We start from the raw sequence: 22,668 nt of genomic DNA, 5'->3' as shown, positions 1-22,668 counted from the left end.
CAGTTGATTTCTTTATCTGGAATTGTGTTTGATATTCTCGCGCAGTTTCTTCACTTTATATTTTTGTAAAGAATTTGATTGGATACCGTAAACACTGATGACAATAATATGACACCTTTCTAATTCTTACATTACAAGACATTTTCTGTTTGTGTACTGGAATTAACAGAGCAATTTTCCAGTCAATGGGTATATGTTTTTTATTATCTAGGTCTTTAATATTATTCGAGGACTTTATATTTTCCTTCAATTCAGCTGGGGTTCGTGTATGTCTCCTTGTTTCCATCACTTGTTCTCAGGGAGTTCGAGTCTATGTAGTGGTTTTGGTCTATTAAGTAATAATTCAAAATAATGCCCATGTTGTTTATATTCTTCCATAATTCAAATCTTCCTGTGTTTTATAAATCATATCACTCAATACTTGTCTCCTTTTCATAATGGTTTTGTCCTTACTCACATTTCAATAACATTTCTACTATAATAAAGTATAGAGTTACGCATAGATTTTGTATGTAAAGTGTTGCTTGCTGATGTTTGACATATCTTTGCTGACGACAAATCAGCTTTCCAATTGTTCAATATCACGCGTGATCAGATTGAAAGATAAAAAGAGAAATACATTGTCGTGTAACTTATTTCTTGTGGGGTTTTCGTCAAAGTCATTGTTTCAAGTTAGTTAAAATATTTTATTTTTGCAGGTTTGAACTGTTTGCCTTATTTATTTATTCTGTTCATTTGCTTCAAGTTACACGTTGTAGAACTGATGTTACGTTTCCAAAACTTTCAGTTCCGTTTTGATACATTTTTGCCAACGACATGGTATGTTTCAATTTTAAGGTTTATCATAAGTAAACAAAATGATTTAGGTTTTATTTGAAAGTCAACTATTGATATTGGAGATTTCAAAGCAAAAATGTTTGTTTTTTATGTTTAATGCTTGGTTATTTCAACTAAATTCAATATGCGGAAAGAAATTCCTTAAATATCCATTGGATGATAAATAATCTGTTAATGTGTTTTCACAACAAGATCTTTGATATCCTAATTAAAGAAAAGCTAACTTAATCTGTAATTTTTACTGTTGTTTTTATGAAAAGACTACTCCGGTATGTCTTTTTCAATTATCAATGGAAAATGTAAGATTTATCAAAGTTAGTAATTTTTGGTAGGTATTTATAGCATACGATTTTAACAAAAACACCTATAAATTCAAGAAAAGATAATAAAACGTACAGTTTGTTTCTAATTTATTACGTGGTAAAGTGAGTCATTCTCACAATATTTCTTCCTGTATGTGGACTTCACTGCAATTGGGGTAAAGTAGCAATACTTTGATTCTAAGAAAAGTGAATCTTTAATAGACACAGAGATTTTATTAACAATTATTAATAGGTTTCCAAGAAAGAAGCTTAGTAACACTTATTTTTATAAAATATGCGAAAAACACCTGTCGATAAACTATATGTTAATATATATGTACGTATGTATGATCGTTTAAAATATTTTATGAACACGTGATTCTGATATTTTTTTTTACATACATTTGGAATGTCTACTGAAATATTTAATGCCATAGGTTACGTATTTGAACAAAACCAAGAACTGCGGGTTTTATCATAAGCGTACAGTATTAAGACTATACTTGATATGGGTATAATGCATGTGGGTTATGGGATGTTTGATATAAGTAAATTCAAGTCGTTCTTTTATCTTCATAATTAGAGTATTTTATTACCTTCATTTACCTTACAGGTAAATCATACTTCTAAACATGTTTAACGTCTACATCGAATTAATTTACTTATCAATAACTAATATAAATTTCAAATGAAAATTGCACTGAAATGTCGAAGCTAAACTTAAAATTGAAATTGTGGAGGAATACATTTTATTATAAGCTGTGTTGCTTGACGAAATAGGCTTAATATTGACACATGAACATTGTTAACTAATCCAAAACAACGAATTCTTGAAGTATTCGACATGTTTTAAGATTAAATGGCAAAGTGCCTTTTACTATAAATATATAGATAACAAACATAATTATCGACTAAGTCTATTCTTAGGTATAACATAATCATCTATACAATTATTTTAAAATGGTAACAAATGACTCTGTCAAACATTATAAGAATGCCATATTTATACCTAACATACGTTTAGACACCACGCAAATTATTACATTATTTTAATAGTAAAATACTGGCACATTTAGAACTTGAATTGAGAATGGCACATCACTTTTGCTACAATATACGAATGCTGAGTTCTTGACTTTGTTAATGACTTGCTGACTTTCGGACGCAATTCACTTAATATTTCCGAATTTGTACGTGGACATTGCCGTCGTAAATATATCCAGTACACTATGTACAATCGCATTTAAATATGAAAACACGCTTAATAAATAATACAATATTTAGTCTAGATACATAAACAAATCCTTCCCTCGTGTAATATGTACAGTCAATAACGTATATATTTCTTTTACAGTTATTATTGTGGTCAGGATTGGACGCACTATCTAAGAAATCTATTTCTCATGAATTCATAAAACAAATATTCCACTGTTATCGCTACGTTCACTTCCTATTAAGAAGCATGTCGACTGTGAATGTTATATTGGAGAATATTCTTCTGATCTTCTTTTAAATAGTATTCATCGGTAGTAATTCTCAACCTAAATTTACATGAAGTAGTTAAAAAGATGCTTAATCGAACAATACTATTGTATTTCAATGAAAAAGTCTAACCTCATGATGTTCATTGTGTCAAACCCCACTTGTGTTATTAATACAAGAGAGCAAAAACGTTTTAAATGGCTATGATGACACAATTATATTCATTTGAGGCAAAATTGTGGTTTAGTTTCCTTTGGAAGATTTAAAGTTTTGCTCAATTAAAATAGCAATTCACAAACTAACAGAACTAGTGTTTTTTTACTTATGGTTATACATACGTAATTAATACAGCCAAGTAGCTACAAATAAAATGTAACATACGTTGATTGGTTGGTTTAACAACACGTATCTCTCCTTTTCCCCGTCTACTTGTCACTTGAGCTATGTTTTTCTTTTCTCTCTGTTTGTCCAATATAGCATTAAACCATGGCAAAGAACCATAAACCATAACTTTAATGAGTTCGGTGCTAAGCTTTAAAACCCAATATAATAGCAAATTACTGCCTTTATTTAGAATACGCTCGTATACGTATATACATTCTGCTCCTCTTGGGTGATCGGCGTGAGGTGTTGTTCAGCTAATGGTCTCAGAACACTGAGTAACGTCTCTTGTGACGTCATTTCAACCAGTGGTTTTGATTCTTGTACAACTTCCGGTCCTTGTGTCTGCTGGCGTAGTAAGTTTCTTCTCCATTTTGCTCGTGCATTTTGGAACCAGACCTTGAGGCCATAAACATGTATTGCTAAATATAATTCTTGTTAACAAAAACAGTTTGAAGAAGCTATAGTATGCATTTATTTGGAAACAAGAAACAGCTTATATTTATGTATGTATTCATCAAATAAAATAAATAAATAAGCTACTGATATTTTTTAATCATTTCTACTTCTCATCTATATGACATCTATATGACATCTATATGACATACCTTCTTTGGTTAAAATGATATTGTTTCTTTCTTTTCACTTTCTTTCTCTAATAAGCATGCAAAAAAGTCTAGAGAGATATTTAAACTTCATGTGTGAGATGGTTAAATAAAACAAAAATATATATTTCAAGACGACTTACATACTAATAGAAAGCAATTTTGGTTCTTTTTATTAACACTGGAATAAAATATTTGCGTTCTGTGGCAAGGCTTAAAGGCCCGCTCGTGATTCACAGAGGTCACAGTATACTGATTAAGTATCAGGTCATTCCATAAGTAATGTCCGAAAATTGAGTACAGAAAGTGCATCATCATTTCTGTCTTTGTAGAAGACTTTAATGACTAAAATATGTAGTAGGACGTGTATAAAAATGTTCAGACAAATAAAAGAAACTAACCCAACTCCACATTTTCAGATCATTAATCAAATAAACCCTTATGAAGTTTCTCTTGATGACGAGAAGCCTACTTGAAATAAAAATGTATCTCAGAACGGCTGGTATGGGTATTAACACTTTTATTCATAAGGAGAGAACAACGTGTCGACCTTTCTAGGTCATCTTCCGGTTAAGATATATCCTTATGAATTTTAATTACCGCCTCATGATTCACAGAGGCCATAGTATACTAATTAAGTACTTCCATTGTCCCCAGTTACCTCACTAGCTACAGTCATGTGAAAAAATTAGGACACCCTATGAAAGCCTGTGTATTTTTGTAACATTTTTGGATATATAGATATTTAATCTCAATTTTAACAATACTGAGAGATTATAGGAATATAACTAAACAATTAAAACTGAAGAAAAGACTTTCAAGATCTTCTGTAAATGTAATTCTACAAATATGCATATTCTAACTGAGGAAAAAGTTAGGACACCCTACCCCCTAATAGCTAGTGTTACCCCCTTTGGCTGAAATAACTGCAGTGAGCGCTTCTTGTAGCCATCTACCACTCTGACATCGGTCTGAAGAAAGTTTGCCCCCCTCCTCAATTCTTAGTTTTCAGTCAGTCCTTGGTGGATTTACTGGTATGTTTTGGGTCATTGTTGTGTTGAAGGGTCCAGTTTCGCTTCAGCTTTAATTTTCTTACAGAAGGTCTCGCAAGTTCCTCAAGCACCCTCTGATACACAGTAGAATTCATGGTGGATTCTATGATTGTGAGCTGTCCAGATTCTGCTGCAGCAAAGCAGCACCAAACCATGACACTTCCACCTCCATGCTTCACAGTTGGTATGAGGTTCTTTTCCTGAAATGCTGTATTTGGTTTATGCCAAACATGTCTTCTATTGTGGTGTCCAAATAATTCCATTTTGGACTCATCTGTTCAAAGAACATTATTCCAGAAGTCCTGGTCTTTGTCTACATTCTCTATGACAAACGTCAGTCTGGACTTGATGTTTCTCTTAGAGAGCAAAGGTTTTCTCCTTGCATACCTCCCATGCAAGTTAAACTTGTGCAGTCTCTTTCTGATTGTAGAGGCATGCACTTTCACATCAACAGTAGCCAGAGCCTGCTGTAGGTCCCATGATGACATTTTAGGGTTTTTGGTGACCTCTTTTAGCATCTTGCAGTCTGCTCTCAGGGTGAACTTGCTTGGACGACTAGACCTGGGCATGTTGGCAGTTGTTTTGAAAGCCCTCCACTTGTTGACTATTTTCCGGACAGTGGAATGGCTGATTTCAAAATCGTTTGGGATCTTTGTAAATCCCTTACCAGACTCATAAGCTGCTACAATTTTCTTTCTGAAGGCATCAGACAGCTCTTTTGCTCTCACCATGGTGCTCACTCTCCTTCAACAGTCAGGAGCACACCAAACTAAATGTCTGAGGTTTAAATAGGGCAAGCCTCATTCAAAATGGTGAGTGACGATCTTCTAATCATGTGCACCTGGTGTTATACACCTGTGTGTGAGTTGAGCCATTTTATGTGGGAATAAATGTGGGTGTGTCCTAACTTTTTCCTCAGTTAGAATATGCATTTTTGTAGAATTACATTTACAGAAGATCTTGAAAAGTCTTTTCTTCAGTTTTAATTGTTTAGTTGTATTCCTATAATCTCTCAGTATTGTTAAAATTGAGATTAAATATCTATATATCCAAAATTGTTACAAAAATACACAGGCTCTCATAGGGTGTCCTAATTTTCCAAAATTGTTACAAAAATACACAGGCTCTCATAGGGTGCCCTAATTTTCCAAAATTGTTACAAAAATACACAGGCTCTCATAGGGTGTCCTAATTTTCCAAAATTGTTATAAAAATACACAGGCTCTCATAGGGTGTCCTAATTTTCCAAAATTGTTACAAAAATACACAGGCTCTCATAGGGTGCCCTAATTTTTTCACATGACTGTATTCAAAAGGGGTAAATGCCTGGAAATAAATAAACACATCAAGCCAATCATTTGTTATGGTATCTTAGAATGTGTGCTAGGTTTGTTCCCACCAGCTTGTGAGTGGGAAACACGAACACAGTTTTAAATAATGCCACTACCTCTATTCTGAGATGACACTGAAACATAAAGTCTGATGTCAGACTCGTGTTTAAGGACAACATTATACCTGTACGACTTTTAGTCCTCATTGGTACTAAACTAGAAGGCTATGTGAAATAGATAAAGACCAAAAGACCCCCAATCGTCAACCCAATGTCCATCTGCCGAGTTTGGTCCTGCTAACTCCAAAGGTGTGGAAAGACTTAGCCGACAAACAAATTAACACACGAAATTTAATTTAGAATGTCCTAAACGTTCTCTATTAATAAAATATTTTTGAAGAGTTTATAAGCTAATCATTTAATTAGAATGAAACTTAATGAAACTTTTTTTTTCTCACTGATCATCCAGGAATGTGGACTGACCAACTGCTAAGATAGTAAATTCGATATTTAATAATAACATTCCTGAGAGGACACACAACTTATCTATATAAGTTATGTATCGTAACTAACAAAATGTAGACATTTCTGGTTTGATGTAAGTTACAGCTGTTCATAAGGAGGTAATATTTGGTTATTTGAACACATTATAAAGGGTATGTTTATGTACAGAAGTAATTAATTTGCCTTCATAAATTCCTAACAGATTAATCAAATCATATTTCAGGAGTTAACTGATCACGATGAGTTTTGTTTTTTTTTTTTTTATTTTTGAATTTCGCGCAAAGCTACACGAGGGCTATCTGCGCTAGCCGTCTCTAATTTAGCAGGGTAAGACTAGAGGGCAGGCAGCTAGTCATTGCCATCCCTCGCCAACTCTTGAGCTACTCTTTTACCAACGAATAATAGGATTGACCATCACATTATAACGCCCCCACAGCTGAAAGGGCGGACACGTTTGGTGTGACGAAAATTCGAACTTGTGATCCTCAGATTACAAGTCGAGCGCCTTAACCACCCAGACGGCGAGTTAACAGCGATGTGAAAATATTGAAAACACAAATCGTTAACCTCATAAGGAATGTTTACACTTCCAGTACAACTGTGATATAATGACATTTCGTTTAGATGTGAAGAAACGCTAGTAATGAAGAGATGGAAGTCTTTCAAAAAGACACTAAATAATTATTTTCATCAAAAATATTAATATATGTATATATATACGGTCTACATGAAAATGTTTTGTAAGAAACAACTAGAAGATTCTAATTTAATAACAATAACAAAATAGCTTCCTCAAACTAATAGAAACCTATAGTATATTCTTCAAAAAAAGAAACGCAAAAGGCAAAATTTGAGACATATTGTTAACAAGTTTATTCCGGGTAGTTCTCTATGACATGTGTGAAACTTTGCACATTCACTGCTGAACATTCAAAATCTGCAAAGGCGAAGTCCACGCTCACTAGGTGAAGTTTAACGTCACTCAACGTCAATAACGAGTATGCCCCCCGTGAGCATCAATAACTGCTTGGCATCTCCTGCCCATAGAAGCGATGAGATGATGAATCGCATCCTGTGGAATGGCTGTCCACTCAGCCTGCAAAGCTGCTGCAAGCTGAGGTAGAGTCTGCGGTTGAGGTTGTCGCCGTTGCAGACGTCGGTCCAACTCGTCCCAAAGATGTTCGATGGGGTTTAAATCTGGTGATCTGGAGAGCCAGGGAAGAACGTTGATGTTGTGGTGTCTCAAGAAGACAGTGGTGAGTCGGGCTGTGTGAGGACGGGCATTGTCATGTTGAAAAACGTCGTTGACGTTCACCATGATGGGCTGCACATGGGGCCTAAGAATCTCGTCGACGGTTGCGTACGGTCTGATCGGAAATCCTACGCAGCCCTGGTATGGTTGAGGCAGTAGACGTCGCAGTGGTGGTCCTATCCCGAAGGTGACGTAACCGGATGTAGCGATCTTGTGGGGGCGTGATCACACGAAGTCTGCCAGATCGTGGACGGTCACAAGTTGATCCATCTTGTTGGTGACGATTCCATAGCCTTGTGATGGTACTTGGGTGGACATTCACAGCTCTGACAACATCTGATCGAGATTCGCCTGCTTCCAACGAACAATGGCGTTGTTGCGTTGTGCTTCAGTCAGTCTTGGCGTAACTGTATTGCGTGTCGGTGGCTTAACACTGAGCGATGAAAACCGAGAACCCGTCACTTTTATAGGGATTTTGCACATGTTGCACTTGCAGAACATGCAGATCTCTCAAACAAATTTATTGGACACGAATGCATTTTAGCGAAAAATCCGATGTTTTCCTCCGTTTTCAAAGTGCACAACTTTTATTGTCATTTTGGTCCGACAATCAGTGCCTTAACACGTGTAACATCACATACTCTGAGCTTGTAACGTTATTACATATATTTCTCTTTAAAATAACAAAAAATATCCCTTTTGCGTTTCTTTTTTTGAAGAGTATATTTCTGGTTTCTTATTTTACCAATTACAACTTTTATAAGGATCCGGCATGGCCAGGTGGTTAAGGCACTCGACTCGTAATTGGAGAGTCGCTGGTTCTAATCCCCATCACACCAGACATGCTCGCCCTTTCAGCCGTGGGGGCGTTATAATGTGACCGTTCAATCCCACTAATCATTGGTGAAAGAGTAGCCTAAGAGTTGGCGGTGGGTGGTGATGACTAGCTCACACTGCTAAATTAGAGACGGCTAGCGCAAATAGCCCTTGTGTAGCTCTGCGCAAAAGTCAAGAAAACAAAACACAACAAAGAAACAACTTTTGTGTGAGAAAGATCAAGTGACTTACCTGAAGCACCCGTTTGCTAAGTCCTGTTTTTTGAGACAATTGTCTCAAATCTTTGGCATCAGGATTATGGTTGATTAAGAAATAAGATTTCATAGTTCGCACCTGGTGGTGTTTGAAAGAAGTACGCAGGCGTTTGGGTCTTTTTTCCTGACGAATTTCTAATCCTGGTTGTATGCTGGAATTTTTGGAGTGACGTTTCTTGGGAGGCGATAACCCCACATGTTTCTTCAACGGCACAATTGTTGGTTGATCCTGAAGCAAATAAAACATGAAATGACGCTTTAAACTTTATGAAAACCCAAATATCTTTAACAGTGTTATAAATCTGAGTAAGTAACAGTGGTATATAGATCGAACAAGTTAGTTACTACTGGTGTCAAATACCTAAAAGTTCACTTGTCGTTCCTTCTCAAATGGAATGAAAAGCGTGAGCATTCTATACTCTAAAGAAAAAAAGACGATAAAGGTCATGGACAACTATAACAAGTCAATTGTAGATAAGCTAACACTTATTTGTGATAAGGCCCGGCATGGCCAAACGCGTTAAGGCGTGCGACTCGTAATCCGAGGGTCGTGGGTTCGCATCCCCGTCGCGCCAAACATGCTCGCCCTTTCAGCCGTGGGGGCGTTATACTGTGACGATCAATCCCACTACTCGTTGGTACAAGAGTAGCCCAAGAGTTGGCGGTGGGTGGTGATGACTAGCTGCCTTCCCTCTAGTCTTATGCAAAATTAGGGACGGCTAGCATAGATAGCCCTCGAGTAGCTTTGTGCGAAAATTCAAAAACAAACAAACAAATATTTGTGATAAAAATAATTTTAATTAAAGAAACTGTAAGATGTAACTACCGGATCAGCTAGCTGCACATCAAGTTCACGAGCAAAATCCATTAACAATAGTCATAAGACCCAATTATTAATTATCAATACATTGATATACGGATGACGAGGCCTCAATCCTGATTGAAAATTAAGTTTAAAATAAAGTGCTCTTTTTTTTCTCCATTTTCTAATGATAAGCAAAATTTATGTTCTTTACTGACGCTTTAACAGCCAGGCTTGGCTAATGGTTAAGCTCCCACACTGCGAATCCAAGAGTCCAAGATTTGCGTCTCGTTTCAGCATATTTGTGCTTCGATCTTTGGGGCCTTGCATGCATATAAGAGTTATAGTCAAACGGTTGGCACCGCTCGGTCAGTAAAAAGGGGCACTCGAACAGTTGATGGTGGGTGCACTTGGCTAGTCCTAATCTACAAGTGTGGTTATTGTTTCAAAACAATGAAACAAATTTGTGCTTTAAAAAACTGCTGTCTATTGTCGTTTACATTTACGAACAGTAATTGACATAAAAGGAGAAAAACTAACAGTGGTTATTGTTTGCATCAGCCTGCGGAACATTGTTAACATTCAGTTGGAGACCAAGCAGGGACCTCTGAGGAAACCACTAAATCAGCGTTTGGTCAATCGTGAAACAATATGAAGGAGCATAGTCGTGAAACTCTGTTTTCCAGCATAGTTTATATCTAAAGTAACTGTTTAAACTGCTCATAATATTGAATGTTGTAGGTCAGTAGTATACAAACTAGTAAAGTGACGTCCATTTCCACCCATAATGTTTTGTTAACTGAAATGACAGTCGTTACGATGTACTTATACTTAACATAATAGATAGATGAGAAACGTCATTGTCGAAAGGTTTGGAAGACGCGATGGCAATTGGTTTTCCTTAAACTAGAACAGCATTTATGGAATCTGACATGCAAAGAATTAGGATTTAATAGTGAAAAATGTTATACTCATTTTTCCATCCTGTCAAATTAAATTGTATTCTTTCTTAACCTTAAATTGAAATTCACAATAAAACAATGCCACTTGAACACTCTAAAGAAACAGTTGTATAATAACAAGCCAGAAATCTATATCTATATTAAATATTGTTTGTTGAAATGTAGGAAATTAGTGTGTTTTCTCTTATACAAGGGTATCTGTCAAATAATTTTGAGTTTATAAGCTTTTAAAATGTTTGAAACAATCTTTACATCAAATAGATGAACATTTGAACTTTAAAAAAGACATTTTCGTTTTCTGTGATGTTTCACAATTCAAACGCTACAGGATTATTTAGAACTTGATTAAACGTTTTGACTGTCGATAAGTTATATAAAAAAAAGAAAAGAATCTTTACCTTATGTGGCGCCATCTTTTGGAACGATTATTACATTAAAGTTGTTTCTACTGGAATTCAGGTCAGTGTAAACTTTTTTTGGTTTGGAATTTCGCACAAAGCTACTCGAGAGCTATCTGTGCTAGCCGTCCCTAATTTAGCAGTGTAAGACTAGAGGGAAGGCAGTTAGTCATCATCACCCACCGCCAACTCTTGGGCTACTCTTTTACCAACGAATAGTGGGATTGACCGTAACATTATAACGCTCCCACGGCTGGGAGGGCGAGCATGTATGGCGCGACTTGGGCGCGAACCCGCGACCCTCAGATTACGAAGCGCACGCCTTAACGCGCTAGGCCATGCCAAGCCTCCAGTGTAAACATGGTAGTTAGGTTAAAGTTTTATACTTCTCTATGCTCTTAAAATAACAGACGTTTCAGTTTTTAGGCCTTTTTTAGACAATAGACAGATCAATAAATAAATTGACAGGATGATAGAAATTGTTCAGGTGAATGACTTTGCAAAAAAAGCATATTTTGGGGGTAAGCAATTTGTAACTTGGAATTGAATATTTTCTTGTAGGGGAAAATGTCTTATGTATTATTTACACATACACATAGTCTATTTATTCAACTGTCGTAATACATATATATATAAAATGAAGCTACGCCTACATTGCAGTTTCCTAGGTTTTGTGTTGATTGAACTGAATAAAATAGTGTGACATTATCTTGGCACAAACATTTCCCTCCTGAGCTAACTCATCTACAAACATCAAACGCTGAAACTTAGCTGGTGTAAACATACTTTTTATACTTTCGAACAATATGACGCAAGACTCTAAAGAAGCTTGTACTCTAACATCAAACCCTGGTAATCTTTTTGATGTCTAATCCCACCAACAATAATGAAAAGCTTAAGGGAAATTCTCTGCTTTCTCCGTGACATGAACAAGCTCGTGCCTCCTCATCAGATTAGTTGGAACACATGCATAAAGGATGATATGGTAGAAGTAGTCGGTCGTATCACATGTGCCAATAGAATTTAATTCCCCGGATAGAGAAAGCGTGGCCAATAGGATCATGTCAAGTGTGGAATTACAACTCAGCTTCTCTCGAATTGAAAGGGACAAGCAACAAAGCTAGTTTGTCAGAGGTTGTGTCTTCCAACACAGCGCTCACTTACTAATCCGTCAAATCGTGATGAGGATTACATTCTACTTAAAAGAGAAAACAAAGCAAACGCCATGGGTGTTTCATGCCTGCACTCGAATTCAATTGCACGTTCTGACTTAAGTTGTGCTTTGCTTTTTTTAAATTTCATTCTGAAACATCCTGCTTGTTGACAAAACTAAAACAACATAAACACAGAACTGCCTATTGTTTCCGTAAAAACAACAGTGCATAAAACTTTCACGCTGAGATTTAGCAAAAGTTAAGAATTTATTTCGAGGTCCTTTCTTATGCACATGTAAATTGAAAGTAAAGGTCAGAGACCCACTTTTCAGACATAGCCACTCCTGCTGTTGGACTCCTGACCAAAGGGTAGGCAGTCAGGTAGCACAGACCACTGAAAGAACTTTGTCCAGATTTGAATAACAGTTCGACTGATGTTATATTTGTATTGCGTGCCACAACTGATAATGGAAATGTGTTCAGTGGTTGTACGTCTCGAACCTTGGACTATACGATTTGCAGCCCAACAGACGAAACAATAGGACATGTTCAACCAAACCAATGAATAGTACAAGAGCTCGCCTGTATTTACATAAATCTTTAAGTATATTTGATAAAAGAATATTATTATTTGGGTGGATAATGAATGTCACATGTTGGAACGAATTAGGCTTATTATAAAAATGCGGAGAGATGCAAAATGGGCGTGGGCTGCGTAGAAAGTATGTGAACAAACAATCAAGTTATTAATCAGGTGCTCGGGAAAGATAAAAGATAAAAGGTAGAAGACACATCACTTTGCTTTCTTGGCCTAATCATTTGCGTGTCAAAAAGTTTGTAAGAAACCACTAAAATTCTGAAGTTTTTCGAATTCAGTATTTCATTTGTTTGTTATAAAATACAAGATATATTAAAATAACATTAATTACTGTGTATACAAAGAAAATACAACATAAAAGTTGTACAAAAAAGAAAATTACTGTTTGAATTACCATAATGTCACGTGGGTTTTGTATCAACACTTGATTTAACACAAGTACTCACCTCAAATGACACCGTGTGTGTAAAAACAATAACACTTCATATTTATCTATTGCCTCCCACAAGTCACTGCTTCAGACAGTGTTTACAAAACACTGATAAGAGGCTTTGCGTAAAATACCAGAGCACATCATTTGGGCTGAGACAAAAGATTCTCTGAAACGCTTTCTATATTAGCAGCATAGCACTTTAAACATTGCGGTGTATAATACAAGACAAAAGATGAATAAAAAAGAAAATTATTTTTATTTTTTTACCTGTTGCGTGTATTTGTATACAAACCGAACCACACACGTACATAGAGAACATAACTGTTTAAAATCGAAACCTAAGTAATAAAGAAACTTACTTTGGTATCTGTCCTTTTTTCAGTTTCTACAAGATTAAGTATTGTTTATTATTAAGTGTTACATTAAACTTCTTAATATAATAATTTTTATGGCACTTTCTTTCATTTTTATTGTTACAAAAAAAAAGGAAAGAAAGATGCGACAATCAATCAAAACGATCTTTCGTACATTTATTAAAATTTATTAAAATGCTGCCCGGATTATAAAGAACTAATTAAAAACTTATAAGGTTTAAAAGTTAAAATTCATTGTCATTGTCAAATGTTGTCTTTTTCATAAAAATGTAAGTAAATGGCACAAAAAAGATTTTATTAAATTTAATGCAACAGTTAATCAATAATATTTAAACTACAGAGGGCGCTTTTAAAACAACAGATTTTGGAGGTATGTCATTAGTGGTACGATAAGAAAAGAAGACATTATTTCAATAAAAAAAATTTCTAAACAACATCTACCTATGTTCGTGATCAAGCCGGTCCCTTTTCGTTTTTTCGGCCTTCCTTTTGTAGGTGGATATGTTACGCTAGATGAGTCTGAGCTTTCTGTGTGACTTATTGCGCTTAGCCCGCTGAGTTCGCGAACATCAGGTGGACACAGATTGTTGTTAATTGCAGTATCTTCGTATCTAGGTCGGTCGTATTCGGAATACGTCGTCGTAGAGGTAACCGCGCTTTTGGAAGAGTTGTATGGATAAGTGTATTGTATCAGTAGTTCATAGTGGTAACGGCAGTAAATGGCGTCATCTTTCAAACCGAAATATTCCCCTTTAGTGAAAGGCGTATTACAAGTCGTGCACGTGAAACAATGGAGGTGGTACACGAAGTCCCGAGCACGCATTACCAACTCAGTTGAACTGATTGCCAGATGACATCTTGCACACAATTTCACAGAAAATAACCTATAAAAAAAATGAAAAAGTTAGACAGCCCGAATGAATGAAGGTAACAGTGAAATAGCGAAAATTGACTGGGATTATTGCATTTATGACGAGAATTTTTTTACTTTGGAATATATAAAGATGTTTTAGTGAAGGGAAATCTAGATTCTTCAGTAAGTATTTTAATTATAACGGTTCAACACTGAGAAACCTACACAAATTGAATCTTGAATAAATTGTAACGGATTTACTATTATGTATTTATTTCACTACCTATGTTTGTTTCACTTTAATATATATTTAGATATGCATGTAACGTGTATTGTTAAATGTGTATTGCGAAAGTCCCGCCTCTTCTCTAAATTTGTAGAAGATTCTTAAGCTTAAGAATCAACATTGTGTGCATGTAAAATACCAGTACTCTTGTTTTAGTTAAAATTTATAGAGAAAATTCCTATCAAGCTTATAAAAGGTAACCAAAGGAACACGAAGATGGACAGTTTAATATATTGTTGGTTTGCTACAGTCAGTATACTATAACCCTCGGAAGCTTCTATTCTGATAAACGCTTATTAATCGACATGGCCAGGTGATTAAGGCAAAGACTCATAATCTGAGGGTCGCGGGTTCGAATCCCAGTCACACTACACATCCCCGCCCTTTCAGCCGTGGTGACTTTATAATGTTTCAGTCGATCTCCCTATTCGTTGGTAAAAGAGTAGCCCAAGAGTTGGCGGTGGGTGGTGATAACTAGTTTCCTTCCGTCTATTCTTACACTGCTAAATTAGGGACGGCGAACGCAGATGTCCCTCGTGTAGTTTTGCGCGTAATTCGAAAACAAACAATTAATTATAATACGTAACAAAATGAACTTAGTGGTTAGAGGATTACGACACGTAGCTACAAATCATAGTGTATGGTGTTAAATTTACAAAACGGCAAATCCTGCGGGAATTATCATAGTGTCATGTGGGTTTTGTGTTAGAATTATATTTAACACACATGTGTGTATTCTTACAGCAAAACCCCGCCACCAAGGGCAATCGAGCCCTTGATTTTAGCGTTGTAAATCCGAAGAATATACCCGGTGAACCCACGAGGAACTTTAACAGAAGTAGTTCTGTTCAGCCCAAATGACACTATGTGTGTAAAACAATTGCATTTCATATCTATCTATTGTCTCCCACAAGTAACTGTTTAAGAATCTTTTCATTTAATACCAAAACTCATTATTTGGGCTGAGACAAAAGATTCTCTGAAACGCTTTTTATAATTCTTTAAACGTTACGGTTGAAACACCGAAAATCGACAAAGTATTTTCAGACCAATAGGCTTAAAAAATTGTTGTGAAAACAAATTAACTGTGTACGTGTTTTTCCAGTATTTTTCTTAACTTGTCCATTGCAGTTCCAAATCAGAGGTGTGTAAAATATAGTCCAAAAAATGCATTTCTATATCTCATTATAATAGAGAAACATTCAAGAAACTAACTCGCATAAATTCATTAACAGAGATACATTCCAAACAGTGTCCTCAACTGAAGTTTAGCATAAATCGTATAAAAGTAATTAAACGTACGCCTGAGAAAACTTTAAACTATTATAGTAAATACTTACGTTTATTATTCTTTTGTTGACGTTGAGTTTTATTTATATCTAGTTTTGCACAAAAATAAAATAGATCATGAGGTAAGAAAATGTCACACATTCATGATAATATTCGTAAAACGAACTAAACCTACTTTTAGTTTTTAAGGAAAATCCATTCATCCTTCCGCACGTGTAAAGCTCTAAAATTACATCTTTTTTCGAGCAGGATAAAATTTTATAAAAATCTAAGGTCGTCCATTTTATTTCAACCAACCTTTGCTCAACTATACATTACAACTGTCCCCATAGATTGAAACAGACAACGGCCCGTCATGGCCAGGTGATTAAGGTACACGACTCGTAATCCGAGGGTCGTGGGTTCAAATCCCCGTCACCCCATACATGCTCGCCCTTTCAGTCGTGGGGCGTTATAATGTCACGGACGCTCCCACTATTCGTTGGTAAAAGAATAGCCCAAGAGATGGCGGTGACGACTAGCTGCATTCACTCTAGTCTTACATTGCTAAATTAGAGACAAGTACCGCAGATAATCCTTCTGTAGCTTTGCGCAAAAAACAAAAAAACTGAAACAGACAAATTTGTGCTTCGTGTCATACTTGCGACTTTACAAGGGTAAAAAATAAGAATACTTCGCAGAAATAGAGTTTTTGACCTGCCGCCATTCGTCAGTAGTTCCACCAGTTTAGATAAGGCTATGCCCGAAGACACCTTGCGACAACCTCCACAAACTAAAGCAGACATAATTATGATTTGTTCTTCACTTTATTTTACAGGGTCAAAGGTAACAGGGATTTCTAAATCTGGAAACGTTTCTGCAGCTGTAAACGTTACAAAATGCTGCTCTTGTCTTTATACAGTTATGAACAAATGCTTATAAGAAGAAACTATCTACTTATTATAAAATAAAAATTTAAGATGTTCCATTATATCTTTCTCTCAAAGATTAGCCCCCTGCTCTGAATGTTATGAAGCTCAATGAGGACCTGGTTACATGAGATGAATGGTGAAGTAACGTATTGCGAATGTTAGATTGTGTAGTTAAATATCCACGTTGTGATAGCAAGTTGTATAAATCGGCTAATATTATAAACATAAACACCAATTTTCTTGTTCATTCATATTTCATCGTACTGTTTTGTAAGGTGTTCATAATATTAAACGTAATATATATATACCAAAAGGTACTGTTGAAACTGACCTATCGAATTTAGTTTGTAAGTTTTAGGTTAATGGTTTAATGTTTTCTTTTTTGTTGTGGGAAGGAGAAACCGATACGGAACCTCAGGTTGATATCAATAATACATTGAATTATAAGATATCATTGTTATTAGACGTTATATAAATCATTATTATTAAATGTTATATATATATCATTAAAGCACATTAACTACGAAATATACTAAGAAACCACCTACCTGTAGTAGTCTTTCTTACAGTAGATATTCCCGCCTCGAGAGAAACACGTTAATTCGGAGTCCAGAGGAAATTTACATTCGCAGCATTTGAGACAATTAACATGCCATTGTCGATCCACAGCCATGAGGTAGTAACGATCCATGATCCTTCCGTTGCATCCCGCGCACACTGCCGCCATTCCACTGGTTGTCTCGTCCAATCCGCACAGCGTTGGCATTTCAACACAGTTGTCAGGCTTCAGGTGGCAGTCGAGATCGAATGCCAAAATGCCCTTAAGAACCATGATCACGAAAACAGTGAAACCTGATTCGGCCAAATATTAAGTTTTGAATTCGTATACAAATCTAATCTTAGCATTAACACTTTACGTTCTGTGTTATATTCAACTTCGTACCAGTCATAAGTGATATTTTCAACTGGTTTATAACATTTGAAAGTTTTCATTTGTTATCAAAAATGTACCTATCGCAAAAGCCCCCAAGAGGCTCAATGGTAAGTCTGAAGGCTTATAAAGCTGAAAACTGGGTTTCGTTACCCGTGATAGACACAGCACGTCTAGCCCTTTTCGTAGTTGTGTGCCTAACTCCAAACAAAACAAAACCCTTCTAGTATTAAAAAAATAACTCTGAGAACAAGACGTTTTTTAATAATAAGTTACAACTAGTTTCTGTAGCCAGATACGTTTTCACTGTAAAAAACAGTTTCTTTCATAAGACAACGTAAAGTAATCGTATTGCTGTCTTTAGAAAATATTTAGGCTTGAAATGATCTTCTATATTTTTATCAGTCAGTTCAACATAACCTAATGTCAGTTAAACTGTGTTAATCCAAATTGTAAAAGATAAAAGTTCCATATAAAAATAGGAAGTAGTCCTACACTATCTTCCCACTAGTACAGCAGTATGTCTCCGGATTTACAACGCTAAAATCAGGGGTTCGATTCCCCTCTGTGGGCTCGGCCGGTGTGGCTTTGCCATAAGAAAATACACACATCTTCCCACTCACCTTCTCTTCCCTATTGAAGAAAAATCTTCACAAAATCATTCTTTACTCATTTGTATTAGATATTCGTCTTAGAGCCTCTCTTGAACGAGCAGAAAACCATTACTTTAACAATTCTTCATATAGTGTATGATAAAGGAACATCATATATTCACTTTATCGATTTAAGTTTCTCCTCCATCTTTCCTACGTAAAAAAGCTCGGTATATAGAAATATATTTCAATGTTCTAAGATGTAACATCAGTTTTAGCTAAATTAATTAGCATATCAGAGTAGAACCAACAATTGAAAACTCTGGTCTTAATCCGATGTATATTTAAATACTAACAACTGGAAATTCATATTTTAATTCTCTGTATATCAGGAAAACTAAGAACTAAAAACCCGAATCTTAATAACATAACAATTTATCTAGCACCTAGATATTGATGTATAATCTCTGAGCTAGGAACTATTCCAAAGAAGAACTCAAAGTGAAGGTTTCACTTCAGTGGAGAGAAACCAAGATGAATTATCTGCTGTCACAAAACTTACCAATCATGTTGTCACACTTCCGTCTCACTGAAAGCTCACTAACTGTTGAGAATATTAAAACATTAGTCCCCCGCTGGTACAGCGGTAACTCTACGGATTTACAACGCTAAAATCAGGGGTTCGTTCCCCTCGCTGGTCTCAGCACATAGCTCGATGTAACTTTGCTATAAAAAAAACGCGCACGCGTGTATAACAGAGAAAAGTTTCATTTTACATGAAAACATAGTTTTTGTTCTCATCTAACTTTGCAAGCATCCTGCTGTCAATGCGGTGAATAATAATACAGATTTTTATTATTATTGATTCTACATTTATTATACATCTAGTAAGTAATCTATGTGTGTGGTTGTTTACAGCAAGTACCTGTTCGCGTCTAAATACCTACAGCCAAAAGTGAATACTCGTGGTGGCCTATTAGCGAAGAGTGAATAGATTCAGGAAAAAAAACTAAGTGCGCTCTGAGCTTTTTAAGAGGTAAGTACATCGAAAAGCTCGTTTAACATCCGTAACTTGGCAATCAAGCCTAACAACCACGAATGTTTATAACATCCATGTTTCTATACAACAACGGAAGACCGTTGTTTCACTCTCGTTGACAAGTGAGTGATTTGTGCCGGAATATATGTTGTTGAATATGCAACGATAATAAACTTCTCTCGAGTTCCACGTCTAGTTTAACGGGTTAAATCACATGAGTTCATTCTTTGATCAGCACGTTTCTGACCCAGCAGGACTTCTTGTACCGAGCGAAGTTACGTCAAAACCTAAATTTGTCGTAAAGTTGGGAGAAAGAAAAATAAACTGGTTTAAATGGGTGCTGAAAACTACTGACTAAGTCTCTATTTTGATAATATTGCATTACATGAAACTGACTAGAGAAAAACAAAACTAGGAAAAAACATATTCTAGCATAATAAGTGTTTTTTTTTTTTGGAAAACAATTTTAGCGAACAGGATAATAAATAAATGAAAATTACAATAGCGGTGATTGATTGGAGTTCGATATATGGAATAATAACATAAATTACAAGAAAAAAAGTGGATACATCTTATAATTTTGTACGGCACCGGAAGTGTTTGCTATTTTGTTTGTTTGTCGTTAAGCACAAACATGCACAATGGATCATCTCGATTCTGTCCACCACAGTTACCGAAGCCCAGTTTCCAGCGTTAAAAGGCCCGGCATGGCCAGATAGTTAAGGCACTCGACTCGAAATCTGAGGGTCGCGGCTTCGAATCCCCGTCACACCAAACATGCTCGCCCTTTCAGTTGTGGGGGCATTTTAAAGTGATGGTCAATCCCACTATTTGTTGGTAAAAGAGTTGGCAGTGGGTGGTAATGACTAGTTAGTTGCCTTCCCTATAATCTTACACTGTTAAATTAGGGACGGCTAGCCCCGATAACCCTAGAGTAGCTTTGCGCGAAATTCAAACCAAACAAACCAAACCACCGTTAAAACCATACAGACTACGCCAGTAGGGGAAGGGGTAAAACATGATGTAAAAATACAGAGTCAAGAAAAGAATTTGTCGATAAAAATTATGAAAAGAGCATAATCATCAGTAATTTTATAATATCTATCATTCTTGGATATGGAACGTGCATCTATTTTGAATGTATCAAACGGTTTTGAAATAAAGTTTCAAGTGTTAAAGTCTTCATAGAATTTTAACCTCCGAGCACGAGAACGCAGGCGTCTTCAGTACATTTGTTTTTGTGTTTTTCAATATCGTATATTGTCAGCTCCATTTACTAATTTTAGTTTTACATTCTGTCTATCTTCGTAAAACATTTCTTTTTTAACACACCACCTGTACGTAATTATATATATATTTTGTTTTTACTTTAAAGTATAATATTTCAAAAACTATTTGTTGGCGGGATTGTTCTGTTTAATCATATCTCAAACTGATGTGCCTTAAACTTTGCATTTCTTTACAGTTATTATTATTTCTCATAAATAGGCGTGAAATGACAGAATAATCAATACATTTGCCTATCTGGATAGCATTACACTGTTCAAAGATAGGCATATGCATCGTGGTAGCCAGGCATGGCCAAGCGTGTTAAGGCGTGCGACTCGTAATCTGAGGGTCGCGGGTTCGCATCCCCGTCGCGCGAAACATGTTCGCCTTTTCAGCCGTGGGGGCGTTACAATGTGACGGTCAATCCCACTATTCGTTGGTAAAAGAGTAGCCCAAGAGTTGGCGGTGGGTGGTGATGACTAGCTGCCTTCCCTTTAGTCTTACACTGCAAAATTAGGGACGGCTAGCACAGATAGCCCTCGTGTAACTTTGTGCGAAATTCAAAACAAACAAACAAGCAGCGTGGCATTATGTCGTGCGTCTGCAGCGCCACACCGACTGTATTGGAATACTTAAATCGTTCTTATAAAGTGAAATTAAACCTTTAACCATATGCAATGAAAAACGATAAATGAAAGACAGTTAATGTCTACTAAAATACTGCCAGTACATCACGCTAATAAAAACAGTTGTATTTTATCCTGTTACATTTCATATCGAACACTCTTGTTTCTATGCGCTGAATAATCACTCCCCTCAGTGGCTCTGTAGTAAGCTTGAGTACTTATGATATTAGAGTTTGTGGTTTGATACCAGCAGTGGACAGATAGCTCACTTGACAGTTTTGTTTATAGAATAGCAAAATAAACCAACCAACTAACAATATTGGTAAAATAAAAGATAACACTTTACTAGCAATATGAATTGAAACCAAATATAAATTCAATTTTCTCCACTTTCTAATAGCTCTTATTTATACTAATAAATTCACTATAAGAATCACTACCGCTAGGTGTGCTCGATTATTAAGCTATTAAAAAAAAAAGCCAAATACATACTTATATTGTATGCTAACAGCTCAATCGAATGACACGTTTTCCAGTTTATAATTTAACAGCTGAATGTGAGCTTTTAATTGATTGGAAGCCATAAATTATGTATTATCATACATGTTGACTTATCCACAGAACACTGAAAAAATATTCGTATTGATAAGAATACAAGTTTGGTAAGAATACTTTATAGTAAAAGTAAAACAAAACAAGGATTCGTAATGACGAGAAACCCACTTGAAGTAAAAATGTATCTCAGTACGGCTGGTAAGGGTATTAACACTTTTATCAAAATAAAGCAGAGAACAACGTTTCGACCTTCTTACGTCATCTTCAGACTAACAAAGAGAGAGTTTGCAACTGACCGTTGCTGAGCACCTGTCTTAGGTACAAAAGTGTAGGGGCCTGGCATGGCCTAGAGCGTTAAGGCGTGCGCTTCGTAATCTGAGGGTCGCGGGTTCGCGCCCGAGTCGTGCCAAACATGCTCGCCCTCCCAGCTGTGGGGGCGTTATAATGATCCGGTCAATCCCACTATTCGTTGGTAAAAGAGTAGCCCAAGAGTTGGCGGTGGGTGGTGATGACTAGCTGCCTTCCCTCTAGTCTTACACTGCTAAATTAGGGACGGCTGGCACAGATAGCCCTCGAGTAGCTTTGTGCGAAATTCCAAATACAACAACAACAACAAAAGTGTAAACGTGTACGGAATTATAGGTGGCGTTACAATTAGATGTTAGGTTATTAATTAGTATAAGTATAAAGGTTTCCGTTATATTGGTTTAATTTTGGTTTTAGTTGCTGGATAAGTAGGGCTTTTTTCATTTTGCGTT

General features: G+C 36.0%; 1 protein-coding gene and 1 long non-coding RNA gene across 2 annotated transcripts in view; one reads left to right on the top strand and one right to left on the bottom strand.

Annotated features, from left to right (window-relative positions):
* The window catches only part of LOC143252046 (uncharacterized), a 54,776-nt gene that overhangs the window by 5,656 nt on the left and 26,452 nt on the right, over window positions 1-22,668 (top strand). The gene's annotated exons all lie outside the window — the stretch shown is intronic.
* On the bottom strand, window positions 1,712-22,587 carry LOC143254441 (LIM/homeobox protein Lhx2-like). Its single transcript, XM_076509628.1, has 5 exons — window positions 17,446-22,587; window positions 13,999-14,441; window positions 13,543-13,568; window positions 8,814-9,065; window positions 1,712-3,401 (listed from the first exon to the last, which is right to left on the bottom strand). Exons 1-5 carry the CDS (start codon window positions 17,727-17,729, stop codon window positions 3,192-3,194), a joined length of 1,215 nt encoding a protein of 404 aa, XP_076365743.1. The 5' UTR covers window positions 17,730-22,587; the 3' UTR covers window positions 1,712-3,191.

The sequence above is a fragment of the Tachypleus tridentatus genome, chromosome 6 (genome assembly GCF_004210375.1).
Source record: "Tachypleus tridentatus isolate NWPU-2018 chromosome 6, ASM421037v1, whole genome shotgun sequence".
Taxonomy (NCBI): domain Eukaryota; kingdom Metazoa; phylum Arthropoda; class Merostomata; order Xiphosura; family Limulidae; genus Tachypleus; species Tachypleus tridentatus.
Note: the sequence above shows the minus strand (reverse complement) of the source record. Positions and strands in the feature narration are given on the sequence as shown.